The sequence below is a fragment of the Ctenopharyngodon idella genome, chromosome 3 (assembly GCF_019924925.1).
Source record: "Ctenopharyngodon idella isolate HZGC_01 chromosome 3, HZGC01, whole genome shotgun sequence".
Taxonomy (NCBI): Eukaryota; Metazoa; Chordata; class Actinopteri; order Cypriniformes; family Xenocyprididae; genus Ctenopharyngodon; species Ctenopharyngodon idella.
Window position 1 is genome coordinate 22,352,354 of NC_067222.1, and position 16,730 is coordinate 22,369,083.

The following is a 16,730-nucleotide window of genomic DNA, read 5'->3' on the forward strand; positions in this document are numbered from 1 at the left end:
TCCAACAGAGCCGAGGAAGACAAGGAAAGTCGCAAGAAGCAAGTTCGCCCGCTCTTCCGACACTTCAGACGTATCGACGCCTGCCTGCAGCCCCGAGAGGCTTTCCGTGGCTCAGACGAGAGTACGTTTGAACCTGCGTTTTAATAGAATGCATAAATATTGCACAAACTGACCACAGTTTATTAACTTTGCATTTGCTTAGCTGTGCAATAACGCCCACGAGAATACCATTAGTGAATCATCTTATTCATCTTTTTTTGTAAAAGTGCCAGTCTGCTTCCACTTCATTCAGACCAGGATGACAAATCGGGTCACGGGGTAGCGTCTGCCAAGTTTTATAGATGCAATGAGCTCATCAGATGGAATGGGACTCTTTGTAAGGGCAGTGGCTCAAGCCAAGCTAAGTGATTTCCCAGACCTTAATCAATAGGCAATCTGACAGTACAAAATGCTGCTACCCTGAAGCCTCCAGTGACCCAGTTTCTGCTTTTGTCAGAGCTGCAACTGGTGAATGGAGAGGAAGTCAATACTGTACATACTTAATACTATTCAAAGTTTTGGATCTTTCATTTAACTTGTCATATAATGATTCAGTATAAATGGGTGAAGGTGATGCTGATACTGATATCTGGAAAGTCTAATAGATACATATATATACAACGATCAGGCATAACATTATGACCACTGACAGGTGAAGTGAATAACACTGATTATCTCTTCATCACGGCACCTGTTAGTGGGTGCGATATATTAGGCAGCAAGTGAACATTTTGTCCTCAAAGTTGATGTGTTAGAGCAGGAAAAATGGGCAAACATAAGGATTTGAGCGAGTTCGACAAGGGCCAAATTGTGAAGGCTAGACAACTGGGTCAGAGCATCTCCAAAACTGCAGCTCTTGTGGGGTGTTCCTGGTCTGCAGTGGTCAGTGTCAATCAAAAGTGGTCCAAGGAAGGAGCAGTGGTGAACCGGCAACAGGATCATGGGCGGCCAAGGCTCATTGATGCACGTGGGGAGCGAAGGCTGGCCCGTGTGGTTCGATCCAACAGACGAGCTGTAGCTCAAATTGCTCAAGAAGTTAATGCTGGTTCTGATAGAAAGGTGTCAGAATACACAGTGCATCACAGTTTGTTGCATATCTGCATAGCCGCAGATCAGTCAGGGTGCCCATGCTGACCCCTGTCCACCGCCGAAAGCACCAACAGTGGACATGTGAGCATCAGAACTGGTCCACAGAGCAATGGAAGAAGGTGGCCTGGTCTGATGAATCACGTTTTCTTTTACATCACGTGGATGGCCAGGTGCGTGTGCGTCGCTTACCTGGGGAACACATGGCACCAGGATGCACTATGGGACGAAGGCAAGCCGGCGGAGGCAGTGTGATGCTTTGGGCAATGTTCTGCTGGGAAACCTTGGGTCCTGCCATCCATGTGGATGTTACTTTGACACGTACCACCTACCTAAGCATTGATGCAGACCATGTACACCCTTTCATGGAAACAGTATTCCCTGGTGACTGTGGCCTCTTTCAGCAGTATAATGCGCCCTGCCACAAAGCAAAAATGGTTCAGGAGTGGTTAGAGGAGCACAACAACGAGTTTGAAGTGTTGACTTGTCCTCCAAATTCCCCAGATCTCAATCCAATCGAGCATCTGTGGGATGTGCTGAACAAACAAGTCCGATCTATGGAGGTCCCACCTCACAACTTAAAGGATCTGCTGCTAACATCTTGGTGCCAGATACCACAGCACACCTTCAGGGGTCTAGTGGAGTCCATGCCTCGACGGGTCAGGGCTGTTTTGACAGCAAAAGGGGGACCAACACAATATTAGAAAGGTGGTCATAATGTTATGCCTGATCGGTGTATACACATACATACATAAGACAGTAAAGACATTACATTAATACTGTTCATTTGAACTTTCTATTCATCAAAGAATCCTGAAACTAATACTGTTGCCTGAAAGTTTAACTGAATGTTACAAAAGCAAATTTGACTTTGTGTTGGAGAGCAGGATTGACTGTTTGGTCTTTGTTTAGTCTTCTGCAGGGTTTATACACCAGATCACTCGTACGTGACCATTCGGAGCCGTCTTTCATGCCGGGTCGGGGAGATCTTGGCTCTGGTGAGAGAGAAGCTCCAGTATAGTGAGGACCAGCCCACCCAACCTGCCAACCTTATACTGGTGGCCGTCACCTCATCTGGAGGTAAGAGCATTAAAGTTTGTACCCATAAACACCATGCAAACTTACCAAGACTTCACTTGCACACTAAAACCTCAAACACAACATCATTTGTGTACAACTTTATAATGATCCAGACCTTGATTCACTGTTTGGGGACACAACATTTTTCAAAAATACTTCGATCATCTGCTTTAACGTCACAATCTAATCTGTGTTTGTTCAGAGAAGGCTGTGTTCCGTCCCAGCGACGAGGCCGTTTTCACCACCCTGGGCGTCAACACCCACCTGTTCGCCTGCGAGCCCTCAGAGCTCGAGAGCTTGGTGAGAACCGTGGGCAAGACACTCATGTGGGGAGGGGAGTGGGGGGAGTGGTGTTACCATGGAGACTCTTATAAATAGCAACCATAAATGCCCACACTGGAATGCTCACTTATGATTATTGTGTGTCAAACACCAATGAATTACAATGTTTAGTGAAAGTGTTACCTAAAGTAACTTTTTTCAGTGGTTTAGAAAGCATTAGATTTCCATCAAAATCTTGTTTGAAAGTAGTATCTCGTCACAAGTCAAAGAGAGCGCTTCAGTTATTTAACATCTGAAATTGTTGTTCTGTCATGACAACTCTCGGAGTGATTGGCATGGTAATGGATATGACAATTTTGATGTTTGGTGATATGTTTTGATCTGCTACATTGCTGCTGCTGCTCTTATTACTGCTGCTGTGAGCAAGTAAGACATGCTGCTGCTGCTGTACAATATAGCACACGTGAATTACCCGTAGCAGATCTATACAGGTGGAGCTGGGGAAGGTGGAGGGTTTCAGAAAGCGCGCTGCAACTGCTACAGAAAATGCTGACTAAGTATTTGAAGGTAGAGCAGCGAGCTCATTGGATACTGATACAGCAGGAACCAATCAGCTGTGCCTTATAGCAAAAGATTTCAAGCATGATTTCAGCCTGCACCATCTAGAGTTTAATGACAGAACTTTGTATTTCAGCTTTGCTGTGTGAGAGAAAATATGGTTAGAAACCCAAGGATGTAAGCAAATATTCAATGCTTGGGGGCAATAAATGTAGAAGTTATTTAAAACCCCATATTGACTCGTCCCCCTCAGTGTCTTTTGGTGATTCTGGTCCTCATCCACATTTCTTTGTCGGTCAGATACCTCTCCCTGAGGAGATCCACTGGTCACCAGGCGACAGCAAACTCCATGATATGAGTGCAGAGGAGGTGGCCAATCAGCTGGTGGTGTTCGACTGGGAACTCTTCAGCTGTGTGCACGAGGTCAGGACACTACCGCCCTCAAATCATCAGCATTCAGCAGCGCTTCCCCACACACTCACAGTCCAGCATACAGCTATTTTATTGCATTGTGCACATAATAATATCAAAATATTTCATGTTTCCAACTATTTTAATTGGCAGATATCAGGAGATTCATTCTCAAAGGACAAATTCCTTGTGGTCTGTGCACTAAACTGGTTATTAATTGTTGTTTTTTATATGCATGGCAGATGCTTTTATTCAAAGTAACTTACAGTGCATTCAAGACACATTTTATATGAATGTGGGAAACTCATGACCCTTTTAGTTGCTAGTGTCATGCTCTACCAGTTGAGCTACACTTAATATATAATTTTTAAATTATTAACATTTATTTATTTACTTTTTATCAGTAAACTCAATTTTTAAGATGTTTAAGGTTTTTGCACAAATAAACGTGATCCTGAGTATAAGATTTTCAGATTGTAGAGGTTGTAATGTATATATTTTTATATTTCTATGCTTCAGTTTCTTTCAAAATTTCTAAAAAAAAAAAAAAAAAAAAGTTTTGTTATTGTTACCTAAAAATAAAACTATTAAAAATTGTTTTTTTGGGAGTTGAAATAAAGCTGAAATTAAATATAATATATTAGGTAAAAAAAAAAAACTTAACCTTGAATAAAAGTTAATGTTAAATTTAAACTTAAAAAATTGTTGCCTTGACAACTAACTGAAGTAAAGGTGAAGTACTAAAATTGCTAAAAGAGTAATAAAAATTAATTAAAGCTATATAAAAATATATAAAACAAAAACTAATAAAAAATACAACAGCACGTAAATACTAAAACTTAAACTAAAAACTGAAAATATAAAAATTAAAGCATTGAAAATAAATAGAAAATAATTTAAAATATTAATAAATACTATAATAGTACATAAATAATACTGAAATAAAATAACAGTGCTATAATAACAATTAATGTCCTAAAATGGTCAACAACATCTTAATCTGTCAGTATGCATATTTTTTAGTGCTGTCAAAACGATTAATTGTGATTAATCACATCTAACCTAAAAGTTTGTGTGTGTGTATATATATATATATATATATATATATATATGAGTGTGTGTGTGTGTGTGTGTATGTTCAACATCGTATATTATGAATATTATATATTTACAAAGTTTTGTGTTAGATGTGATTAATCGCTATCAATCGATTTGACAGCACTACTATTTTTAATTGGTATATCCTTATATCCCTATAGGGTGGGTTACTACAAAGTGCTACAAGACACACTTTCTATTGTAGTTTTCCATTGCAATCAAAAGTATGCCTTAGGAAACTGGCTTTAAGTTCAAGGCTAGTCGCATAGCAAAGTTCATGTAAGAACAACAAAACTTTATGGCATGTTATGCAATGTTTTCTCTGTTTCGCTGTGTCTTTGTTCCTGCTCTCGTTTGATTTTTTTTATTTGGGTTTGTTTGAACAGGTGGAGTTTGTGTGTTACGTGTTCCATGGGGAACAGGCCCGCTGGCGCCCCCTCAACCTGGAGCTGATCCTGCAGCGATGCAGTGAAGTGCAGCACTGGGTCGCCACAGAGATCCTGCAGTGCCAGTCGCTTCCAAAGAGGATACAGCTACTGCGCAAGTTCATAAAGATTGCAGCCTTGTGAGTGTATATGTGTTTGTGTAGGGTACAAGCTGAATCCGCATATGAAGGTGACAAAAATGAATTATTCAGAAATTGTAATGGTGTTGACGTCAGAACTGTGAACATGTTAACATATGACCACCCACGTATATCAGCACCTGTTCAGTATTCAGCAACTTGAAGGGGGTGCTAGCAGTTATTTCACATGCAAAGAGGTTAGCCAATCAGAGCAGAGTTCATTTGCATGTAGTTTTAATGGCCCAGTAGCAAAAAAAAAAACAAATTTCTAAAACTAAAACTTAATTCTAAGATGCTGAAAAAGAGTTATGTAAAATTAAATTAATCTGTTTTTGTTGCAAGAAAACTTGACTAATGTCTTAAGTAGACTTAAGGGGGGAAAAATGCAATGCTTTTTATTAAAGTTTATTTACCTCTTATTACTTTTATAGTTCTATTTAATATTTTGAATTAGATTTTATTTGTTTAATATTTTTTTATTTTAATTTAAGTTAAAGTAATTTTGTTATTTGTTAGTAATTTTACAGTTTTTTTTTTACAACTTTACAACTTCTACATTGCTTCAGTTTATTTTTTTGTCAGTTTTAGTCATTTTAATACTTTTAAATGCTAATTTTTATACAACGGAATTCTTAGTTTCTAAGTTTTTCATCTAATATTTATTGTTTTATTTTTTAATCTGTATTTCCAAGTACCAAATATGATTTTTAATAGTTTTAGATGATTTCGATAACAATAACAGCGCTGTCTCATTCTCTGTCAGGTCTGTGTATGTAATCAGTGCTGTTGTGTGTGTGTTTTTAGATGTAAACAGCAGCAGGATCTGCTGTCGTTCCTGGCGCTGGTTCTGGGACTGGACAACCCTGCAGTCAGCCGCCTACGTCTGACCTGGGAAGTGAGTGCATTTGTTTGTTAATCTCCCTCTTTCTTTTTCACTTCTCTTTCTCTCTCGCACTCACACACAGTCTCTTAGCACCTCTGCCTACTCTCGTTCCTAAGAACCGCCGAGTGTTATTCTTGGCAGGAGGCTATTAGCAGTTGTCATGGCAACCGAACTGAATTAGCTTGTGCCGTTCCGAGGGAAATATTTCCATGTCCACCTGTCCCCGATAATGCCTTTTTAAATAAAATCAAAAACCCATAAATCCTGTTTTTTGCCTCATATGTCTTGTGTTGCATATGTGTTGGTTTTCATCCATCTGATTCCTAATAGAGTTTGAATTGGCACATGAAATGTGTTGGTTACTAATTGCATATGTATGTGTGTTTTGGCAGGGTTTGCCAGGAAAGTTCCGGAAGCAGTTTCAGCAGTTTGAGAGCACTGCGGTAAGCAGAGAAAAATCACAAATGCAATATCTTTAATATCTCAATTGTTTCTCCTAGACAGCAATGAGATTAAATGGAGAGCAAACCCTGACATTTGCTTTGGTCTCCTGCTTTCTCTTGAAGAAACAAAAAGACTTCTCTAGAGTTTCAGAACAGATAACAACTTAATAACTTAATAATATTACTTAATAATATCTTAAATGGTGCTCAGAATTGCAAAGATCGAAAGTTAGAGATCTCAGTATGAGCTCAAAAGTTTCTAATTGGTTTCTTACTAAAGCTGCATTTATATGATTTAAAAATACAGTAAAAACAGTAATATTGTGAAATATTATTACGATATAAAACAGTTTTCTATGTTAATATATTTTAAAATGTAATTTATTCCTGTGATGTCAAAGCTGTATTTTCAGCATCATTACTTCAGTCTTCAGAGTCACATGATCCTTCAGAAATCATACTAATATGATAATTTGCTGCTCAAGAAACATTTCTGATTATTATCAATGTTGAAAACAGTTGTGCTGCTTAATATTTTTGTGGAAACCTTGATATAGTTTGTCAGGACTCTTAAAAGAACAGCATTTATTTCAAATAGAAATTTTGGTAACACTTTACTTAAAGTCCATATATATGATGCATTATAAAGTATTTTTAATGCAGTAATTATGCCTTGTAATGCATATTATAAAGCATTAAATGATCTCATGAATAATTGTAACCACAGTTATATACAATATAATACTTATCTATTCATTGAACACCTTTAGAAAGTAAAATGCATTAAAACACATGACAAAACGACCAATTTCAGCTGTAACAATGAATCTGCAAATATTATAATGCATTTTAACTTTGGTTACAATTATTTACGAAAAGATATAATGTACATTACAATATAATGTACACTATGAATATCTTTATAATACATAAAAGCTTATAGAAAAAGTAAAGTGTTACTGAATTATTTTGTTGCAATATACAAGTCTTTATTGTCACTTTTGATCAATTTGTATCCTTGTATTCAAATTGTTCCATGACCAAATCATCAATGTTCATTTTATAACTAATATAACTATAACTTTTATAACTATATCTAACTGTACATCAAAAATGTCTCTTTTGTGTCTATTTTCGTTCCTACTCAGTACTTATAATAAAATAAGTACTCGTATTTCTTTATTTCAAGCTAACACTTGAATGCAGTGTAACTGAGAACCCCATTAAGTCTCTTGAGCTCTGTAAGAGCAACTTCTGAGCAATACAATTTGTCACTCTAAAGGCTGGTGTGACATTATTCAACAGTATTTGTAATTATGATGATGTTTATGTTTGCTACAGGACCCTTCGAGGAACCACAAGTCATACCGAGACCTTCTAGCAAGCCTGAGAGCCCCACTCATACCCTTCACTCCACTGCTGCTAAAGGGTGAGTGTCCCATATGTACAGTAGCACCAGTGTGCTCTCAATCTCTACCTTCAGCTGTTGTCCATATGTGTTCCTATAAAGTCGCCTCCTGCCGCGGCTGACTCTGTGATCTGAAGTGGGTCTGAAAGGCCCCGCCTCATTAATTATCGCCCCTCTGTTCTGCAGCTCTTTACATGCAGGACTGCAGACCCCCTGCAGCCAAACATACACCAGAGATCAGCATGCATGCAAACACATTAGTGATACATACAAACACGTGTGTTTATGATGGGACTTATATTGTTGTTGTTTTTTTCATTGAGCTAATGATATTTTCTATTCTCTAAGCCTAAACTTAACCATTAAAGAAACATTTTTGCATTTTTAGATTGTCATTAAGACATTATTTAGCTCCTTTATGGGTTTCCTTGTGGACCCACAATATAGGAGTTCTGTCATTTTACAAAGCTTAAGGGGATATTTGGTCCCCACAATAAAAGCAAAACCTGACCCACACTTGCTGCGATTCATTAAAAAGTTTCATTATATGCACACGTTGTTGCCTGAAAAACACATATAATTACACAAAGGTCTCATAATGGAGGCTCAAGGCACATTTTCTCAAACAGTAATGGCTAAAACACCTTTTTTATTACAATCTTTCTCTTACATTCTTACATTCTTTTTTTTTATGTTTTTGAAAGAAGTGCTCACCAAGGCTGTATTTATTTGATTAAAAATACAGTAAAAACAGTAATATTGTTAAAAATAATATTACAATTTAAAGTAATTGTTTTCTTTATTAATATATTTTCAATGTAATTTATTCAGCATCATTACTGCAGTCTTCAGTGTCACATGATCCTTCAGAAATCATTCTAATATGCTGATTTGCTGCTCATGAAACATTTCTTATTATTATCAATGTTGAAAACAGTTGTGTTGCTTAATATCTTTGATGAATAGAAAGTTCAAAAGAACAGCACTTATTTCAAATAGAAATATAGAATATATTATTATATGCAGTATATATAATGACCTAAAACTACTGTATGAGCTTATCAAATTTGCTTTCTTCCTCCTTCAGATTTTAAAACCGTACTTGCGCGCGCACACACACACACACGCACCTTTAAATATATGCTCATCCACATTTTCTACACACATTCATACGCACAGCTGTTATATTCCTGTCCCATCTGTGCTCTCTTATGTCTGTAGTCTCTCTCCATGTCTTTTCACTCTCTGTCTCCTTCCCTGTAGGTGCTCATGACTCAAGCCTGTCAGGATCAGTTGAGCATCAAAGTCTTTGCTGAGCATTGCTCTGCGTTTCAGTGTGACACACACATTACATGACTCTATCACGAGACACACAGGCTTCAGAATACAAAACACAGGCTTTACAAAATAGGAAAAAAAGGCTCAAGAACAATGAACACAGGACCAGTCTGATTGATTTTTATTAAACTGATTCATTTTGGATGAACAAAACACTGAGTTCCCTCGCAGCATTTTAATATTCAACAGGGATTCGTCAAATTGATCAAAAGTGACAGTAAAGGCAATTACAAAAGATTTCTATTTCAAATAAAAGCTGTTCTTTTAAACTTTCGATTCATCAAATAATTCTGAAAAAATATACGCACCTTAATATTTTTTCACAAAAAGCAGCTGTTTTCAAATGTTTTCAACATTGATAACATGTTACACTGAAGACTGGAGTAAATTCAGCTTTGACATCACAGGAATAAATTACATTTTAAAATATATTCAAGTAGAAAACAGTTATTATTGTTATCCAAAACTAAAACTATTAAAAACCTGAAATAAAAAAAAAATATTAGATGAGAATCTTAAACTTAAAAAACTTGAACAAAAATTTGAAATGTAGCAACAAACTGAAAAGTTGAGGTGCTAAAATGACAAAAACTGAAATAAAAACTAAAGCTATATAAAAAATTATTTAAAAAAAATCATAAAAAAGACAAAAGCACAAAACCAAATTACTAAAACAAAAATTAAAATGAAAAATTAAAATATAAAAGATAATTCAAAATATTAATAAATAGTATGTAAATAATATTAAACATTACAATACATTGACTTATATTTGTCTGTCGAATACAAATTAATTAGCACATTATTTTTCATATCTCAACTGGGGAATTAAACCATTATTATCACTTATTATTATTAATAATATTATTATTGCCTGGGAATCCTGTTGGAACTGCTCATATTATTATTATTATTATTATTATTACAGATATTGTATACAATATTATTTTTATTGAAAGCCTTAAAATAAAGCTTCTTAAATCTTGAGAAAGACAGAAGGAGAGAAAGAGGAGTTCATCACGCTTCACCTCCTGACCTGCTTCTCTGAGGCGGTTTTAACAAAAAGCCAAACATTAAAAATGCAACACGTGTCACATTTCGCCCCGCCATCACAAACAAACATCCAAAACGACCTCTTCAGCTTTCCTTCGAAGGTCACAATTTTAGCCCCTACTGTGTAGTCTGAAATCTCCACCCAAATCATTTGAGAAGATTTTTTAACATATTATCCATCTAAATTTATGATGAAGATAAAACGTGGCTCCTGTCCTCAGGCATACAGCATAATCAGCATAACCTAATTCACTGGAGGACATGCCCAATTCATTCATTCTACACACGAACATACATACAGTAGTGCACGACTCCTGCTGTATTCACACTGAAAGGATTTCAGATCAGACAACATTTCTGGACACAAATAACACTGTCTGCCATCTAATAACATAATTCTAACATCTTTATCCCAGCAGACACATGACAATTTACACTTTCAAAGCTCCTGCAGACCATCCATGAAAAACAGTGTTCAAATCCATTAAACACCAGGGATTCCCCACCGTCAGACTACAGATGAAGCCATGCTACACTGTAAAAAAAAATATTGTTGCAATCAGTTATCACAACTTAAAAATTAGTGTCAGAATAGTTTTCCCTGATTTAACTTAATATAATTCAAATATACAAGTTGTCACTTAACACAACTTCACATTTTAAGTTGACTAAACTTATAGTACGAACACTTTAGGTTGAAACAACATTTTTTTAGTGTTTTAGTTCAGAACAAAACGAATAAATTTTAACTTGTTATAAAATAAAAGGAACATCAAATTAAGATGTAAGGTGTAATGAAGAAAAACATATTTGACAAAATTACAAAAATATGGATGAATGATATTTGAGAGATGTCATGTCTTATTATTACCATATGAGTAGTGACAGATCAGCATTACAAACCTTAAAAATGATTTTACGAGACATTTCTAAATGTTTGGACTCAGACACATTGCATTGTGGGCAATAGTCCCTGAGCAATAAACTGGCTGTATACTGTAAATTTGGCAAATATTGTCAGTAATCCTTGTATTACAAATCTATTAGGAAAAAAACTTACTGAAAACGTGTTACTATTCAATATACTGTTACAATATACTACTCAATACAATATACTATTCATTTCAGAAAGTATAAAGCATGCTAACTCAGTCTTAGCAACAATAACCAATAATCGAAAGCAAAACACCAATCTAAAAAACTTTGATTGTCCTGCATTACATTAGTGATGTTTCATTCAAATAACTCTTTTGAACTGATTCGTTTCAATGATTCATTTGAATCGATTTGCATATCACTCAGATTAAAAGAGAACTTTGTTTGGGAGTAACATATATTCTACCGTTTGGTAAGATTTTTTAATTTTTTTTTAAAAGAAGTCTCTTATGCTCATCAAAGCTGCATTTATTTGATGAAACATACAGTAATATTGTAAAATAGTACTACAATTTAAAACAACATTGTTCTATGCACTTCCTTAAATTCAAATTAGCCTCAGTTATCAACAAAATCACCATATAGTAGGTCTGCACAGTTGACTACTTGTGAAACGTGCAGAAAGAGAGTGAGCTGACGCTGAACTGCAGGGCTCAAACAGTCGCGTGAAACTGTACGCCTGCAGATAATGACTTTTATTGGCCAATATGTTGGCGCACGGCCTCTCTCTCTCCCTCTCTTTACTCAATCATCTGTATTCAGTACACTCATCCTGACAGCATGTAGTCTCTAACATTCTCCTTCCCTCTCATGTTACCTGTCTCTCTCTCTTTTTTCACCAGACCTGGCCCGGGTACTGACAGATCACCCATCATGACATGATGACTGTTCACTTCTCCTTCTCGCTGGCTTTCTCTTTTTCTCTTTCTCTTTTCTTGCGTGTGAACGTCAAGCTTCAGTTCAGCTCAGCCAGAAAGAAGACGCCTGGCTGAACGAGTGATGGCATGATGACATGTCATTACATAACCGTTCCCTTTATTATGCATTCACTCTCTCTCTCTCTCTCTCTCTCTCTCTCTTTTTTCTTTCTCTGCAGATCTGACCTTCCTTCATGAGAGCTGTAAGACTTTCCATGGGGAGCTGGTTAATTTTGAAAAGATGGTGAGTTGGCACATATAATGGAAGTAATGATATGCAAACGTTAATGCATACACATATTTGCCTAGCTAACTAAACAAGGACATACCACAGAATTCTGTTATGTTTAAAAAAAAGCTATAATTATTTTAATTTTCTACAGACTAGCTTTAACCTTAACACTTCCGCTAACTTTTTAAACTTCTCAATTTTTTTAAATGAAAAAAGAGACATTATTTACATTACATTAACCCACATGTTGTGTTCGGGTCATTTTGACCCAGGGAGGATTTTCCCATACCCGAAAATGCTAGTTAATGTTATTGCATTGGACTAACAGTCTAACAACTTTGTTTTGATACTTTTTGTAATTTTTTTGTGTTTTTTCTCCACATTGTAACACTTGTGATGTTCCCGGTCAAAAAATTGCTTATAAATCTCTCATTATGCTACATCATCACCGAATACTGGATTCAATCTTTTTGTCAACTTGTTTTCTTTCAGTTGGGACAGGTTTTATATTTCTTTTTGGAATTGATCGATCGTAGGCCTTATTTATCTGAGCTTATGTACCTCAGTTTTTGAGTGGAAAAAAGTGTTATTTGTGGATAATTTTGTCAATTTTACATAAAATATGAAAAAAAATTGCATTGTTCATCACACTAGTGTGCTTTAATGTTTAAGCAAAAAATTTGTTTTGAGTCACACTTGTGGTCTTCACAGTAAAAAATCACTGGCCTACAAAAAATTGCTTAAATCTCTTGTTACGCTATTTTTTTCACCAAATATTCAATGTTCAATCTTTTTGTCAACTTGTTTTCTTTAAATTAGGACAGGTTTTGTATTTATTTTTGAAACCTTTTTGATTGTAGGCCTCATTGATCTGAGGTTAAATTGGTCAAAAATGACCGCCATTGAAAATGAATGGGGGAGTCAAAAATCAGAAAAACAGTTAGTGTTCAGGAGCATGTACATCATGTTCATGTTCACATATGTACATGTGGGCTTGCGAAAATAAAGGCCTCGGACCTCTGCATGTGTGGATGCATCCGCACACATACACGCACATTCATGTACACAAACAAACTATTTTGAGTATTACAGGCTTTCTTTTTCACAGACATGAACTTTATCCTCAGATCAATGAGGCCTACGTTCAATAAGTTTCAAAAATAAATACAAAACCTGTCCTAAATTAAAGAAAACAAGTTGACAAAAAGATTGAATCCAATATTTGGTGATAAAATAGTGTAACAGTGATTTATAAGTTATTTTTCTGTTGGCTGGTCATTTTTGACCGGGAACACCACAAGTGTGATTTTGTGCCATTTTGTAATAAAACCAAAATAAAACCATTTCAAAACAAATTTCCTGGTTAAACATTAAAGCAGACTAGTGTTATGAATAGTGCATTTTTTTTTTTTTTTGTAAAATTGATAAAATTATCCACAAATAACGCTTTTTTTCACTCAAAAACTGAGGTGCATAAGCTCAGATCAGTGAGGCCTACGATCGATCAATTCCAAAAATAAATACAAAACCTGTCCCAATTGAAAGAAATCAAGCTGACAAAAATATTGAATCCAATATTTGGTGATAAGGTAGCATAACAATAGATTTATAAGCAATTTTTTGCAAGCCGGTCATTTTTACCTGGGAACTTCACAAGTGTTATAGGGTTTTCAACACAGCACAAGGGTTACGAATAGGATTAAGAATTTAGTTTCCATTAAAAAAAAAATAATAATAATAATGTAAGCAAATGATTTCCATGATTTTATGTCTGTTTGACTTGGGACAACAAGAAGCCAATAACTGGTCAACCAATTACTTGAAGTGATTTCAAAATTTCACAAACTGATGAGAATATAGTGGCCACGTACACACTGTGGTTAAATTCAGTTGTCAGTTCACCTATTACTGCTTAATCCAGTTGTGTTCACACACAGTTCAGTAATTTATGGGAGTGACAACTGCATTCTACAACTGAATTAACTCCCAAAAAATGCAGGTAGTGACAACCGCATTTACAAAAATAACCGTTAATGACGTATTTAAATGCACATGAGAGATGTGTCTCTCTTCTGTATGAGTGCGGTGCGAGAAAATCACAAGGGGAAGAGGTATGAGCTTTGACTCATTTGTGTTTCCAAATCTTGTTAGAAAGAAAAACAGTGAACAAGAACAAGCCCATAATAAACCAAGATAAATCCAAATGCTTTATATTAAAACCAAGACCAAAATATCATGACCCATATCTGTCCACTTTAATATCCCTATAAAATTGATTGCTTTATTAACCAAACCCAAACAAGCCCAAAAACGCTTAGAATAAGTGGTCATGAGCACGTCATCAAGAGCATGCTCTGTCAAGCAGCCTTAAAACAGAAACAAAACATGCCACCTCTCTAAACAGTGGTTGAGTTAAAAATGCAGAACATAACAAGTCTTTGTTCGCTGTATTATTAGTTTTGTCAAAAATAGTGATACCAATCACACGAGATGCTAGAACTTTGCTATAGTTACCATGCTGTCAACCAAAACAATTTCAACAGTGAGTTGTGTTCTGTACACACACACACACACAGCGATAATTTATTGGGCTCACTCCTGTATTTTAATACGGTTGTCACTCCTGAAACTGTACAGTGTGTACATGGCCAGTAAGTGCACAGTAATGTTTTCCAAACATTATGCATTCTTTTCCCCCACAAAATTACAAAAAGGATTGTTAAAAAGAATCTAATGAACTATATGAAGATATCCTGTACAGCTAATTAGTAGCCACAAATACATTATTTTGTCATTGTATACCATTTTTGAATGAATGTCAATCAAATCTCTGTCTCTTTTTCTCTACCAAGCACAAAGTGGCCGAGATGGTGCGAAGCATCAGGCGGTATAGGAGCACTCAGCTAGGTATGTGTATTTCTGCACACACACAGACAGACAGACATTGGCCTGTCAAATAAGATTAGTGCAAAAGTAGAGCATGTCTCCACCCGCCAACATAACAACATACCTACATGCACACATACTTACACACACACACACACACCTGTCTGAGTGGATTAGTTCTTGGAGACTGCTGCTCCACCCTGCCACAGCCCATCTGTTTAGGACAGCACAGCCCTCGGGGGCCACGAGCCACAGGGCACCACTTCAAACACACACACAAGCACATGCCCACAGCGTGTGTATACACAAACACATGCAACAGCTGGATGGCACTTCAAAACATTTATGCTCACAAACAATACGATTTGCTGTTGTACATGTGTTTGCATGTGCATTATGAGTAACAACATCCATTATTGCAGTGTTTGTTGTTTTATGATTATTGAGACACTATTATAGTTTTTAGTACATCGTTGTCATGCAAACTTACCCTTAGTTTTAGTTATTTTTAAAGCTGCAGTCTGTTAAATTTAAAATCATTTTTTGAGCAAGTACATAACCAGCCAGTGTTCAAAACTATCTCCTTACCTTAGCCTGATTCACAACGGTAAGCTTGTAATAATGTTTTATAATAAAATCGGTACTGGTGGGTTTCCGCGGGAAATTCAAGCAGGCAGCTATTCGTCTTTGTGTCATTACGTTACGTCTGTTTACATAAAGAAGGAGTCCCAGCTAGTAGGATATATGGCATGTGGCGAATCATTTATAGCCTTTTCTTACAGCAGCTGCAATAATTAAACTTATCATTTTGATGGTGGATTGTAATCTAGAAAGGTCTAAATAACAATCATCAGTGACAACTGGAGTTCCACCCGTAGTCAAAAGCAAAAGACTTCAGACTGCGGAGTGGCTACAGAAATTGAAATCTACAGGTAACGCTAATACACACTGATGCAAAAACTTGAGGCAATGAGATCCAGGCAGTACAGCAATGATTATGTCAGAGATCAAATTTGAATAAGGAATAACAAATTTATTAATTAAAAATTATAGAGACAAACAAATTATTTAAGTAATTAATAGTTTATAATAAAATCTAGAGTATGATATCTAATAGATAAAGATGAAGATCAGAATATAGAGAAAGAAGGAACAAAATTAAGACATTTGCAGAATAAAATGAGAGGTAGAAGAGAAGAAGCAAAAGATGCAGAAGAGATGCGAGAAGCAGAAAGAGCAAAGAAAAAGCTAAACTATCAAAGACACAGCCCGTTTTATACCATAAGCATAGGAAAACTTACATCCCACTCAAACTTATGTTTCGGTCTAATAAGAAAAGGTCAAACAGACTTATCTATTATGTCATAGTTGGTGTAACGGCTAGGTCAGAGTGGCTGGTTAAATGTCAAAGATAGATGAAAATACGAGGTGTTGTTTTGACACCCTTAAGAGAAAATTGCAGATCTTGCATTATCACATGTCTGCAGAAATGGAAACAGACATATTTTCATACAA

The 16,730-nt window shown here is 35.9% G+C and overlaps 1 protein-coding gene across 1 annotated transcript in view; it reads left to right on the forward strand.

Moving 5' to 3' along the window:
• Positions 1-16,730, forward strand: part of rapgefl1 (Rap guanine nucleotide exchange factor (GEF)-like 1) — a 49,354-nt gene that overhangs the window by 24,626 nt on the left and 7,998 nt on the right. Inside the window, exons 5-14 of the mRNA XM_051886228.1 lie at positions 9-121; positions 2,038-2,205; positions 2,408-2,505; positions 3,346-3,468; positions 4,941-5,119; positions 5,924-6,014; positions 6,395-6,445; positions 7,787-7,874; positions 12,277-12,341; positions 15,182-15,236. Coding sequence (XP_051742188.1) covers positions 9-121; positions 2,038-2,205; positions 2,408-2,505; positions 3,346-3,468; positions 4,941-5,119; positions 5,924-6,014; positions 6,395-6,445; positions 7,787-7,874; positions 12,277-12,341; positions 15,182-15,236 — 1,031 coding nt within the window. The remainder of the gene's footprint in view (positions 1-8; positions 122-2,037; positions 2,206-2,407; positions 2,506-3,345; positions 3,469-4,940; positions 5,120-5,923; positions 6,015-6,394; positions 6,446-7,786; positions 7,875-12,276; positions 12,342-15,181; positions 15,237-16,730) is intronic.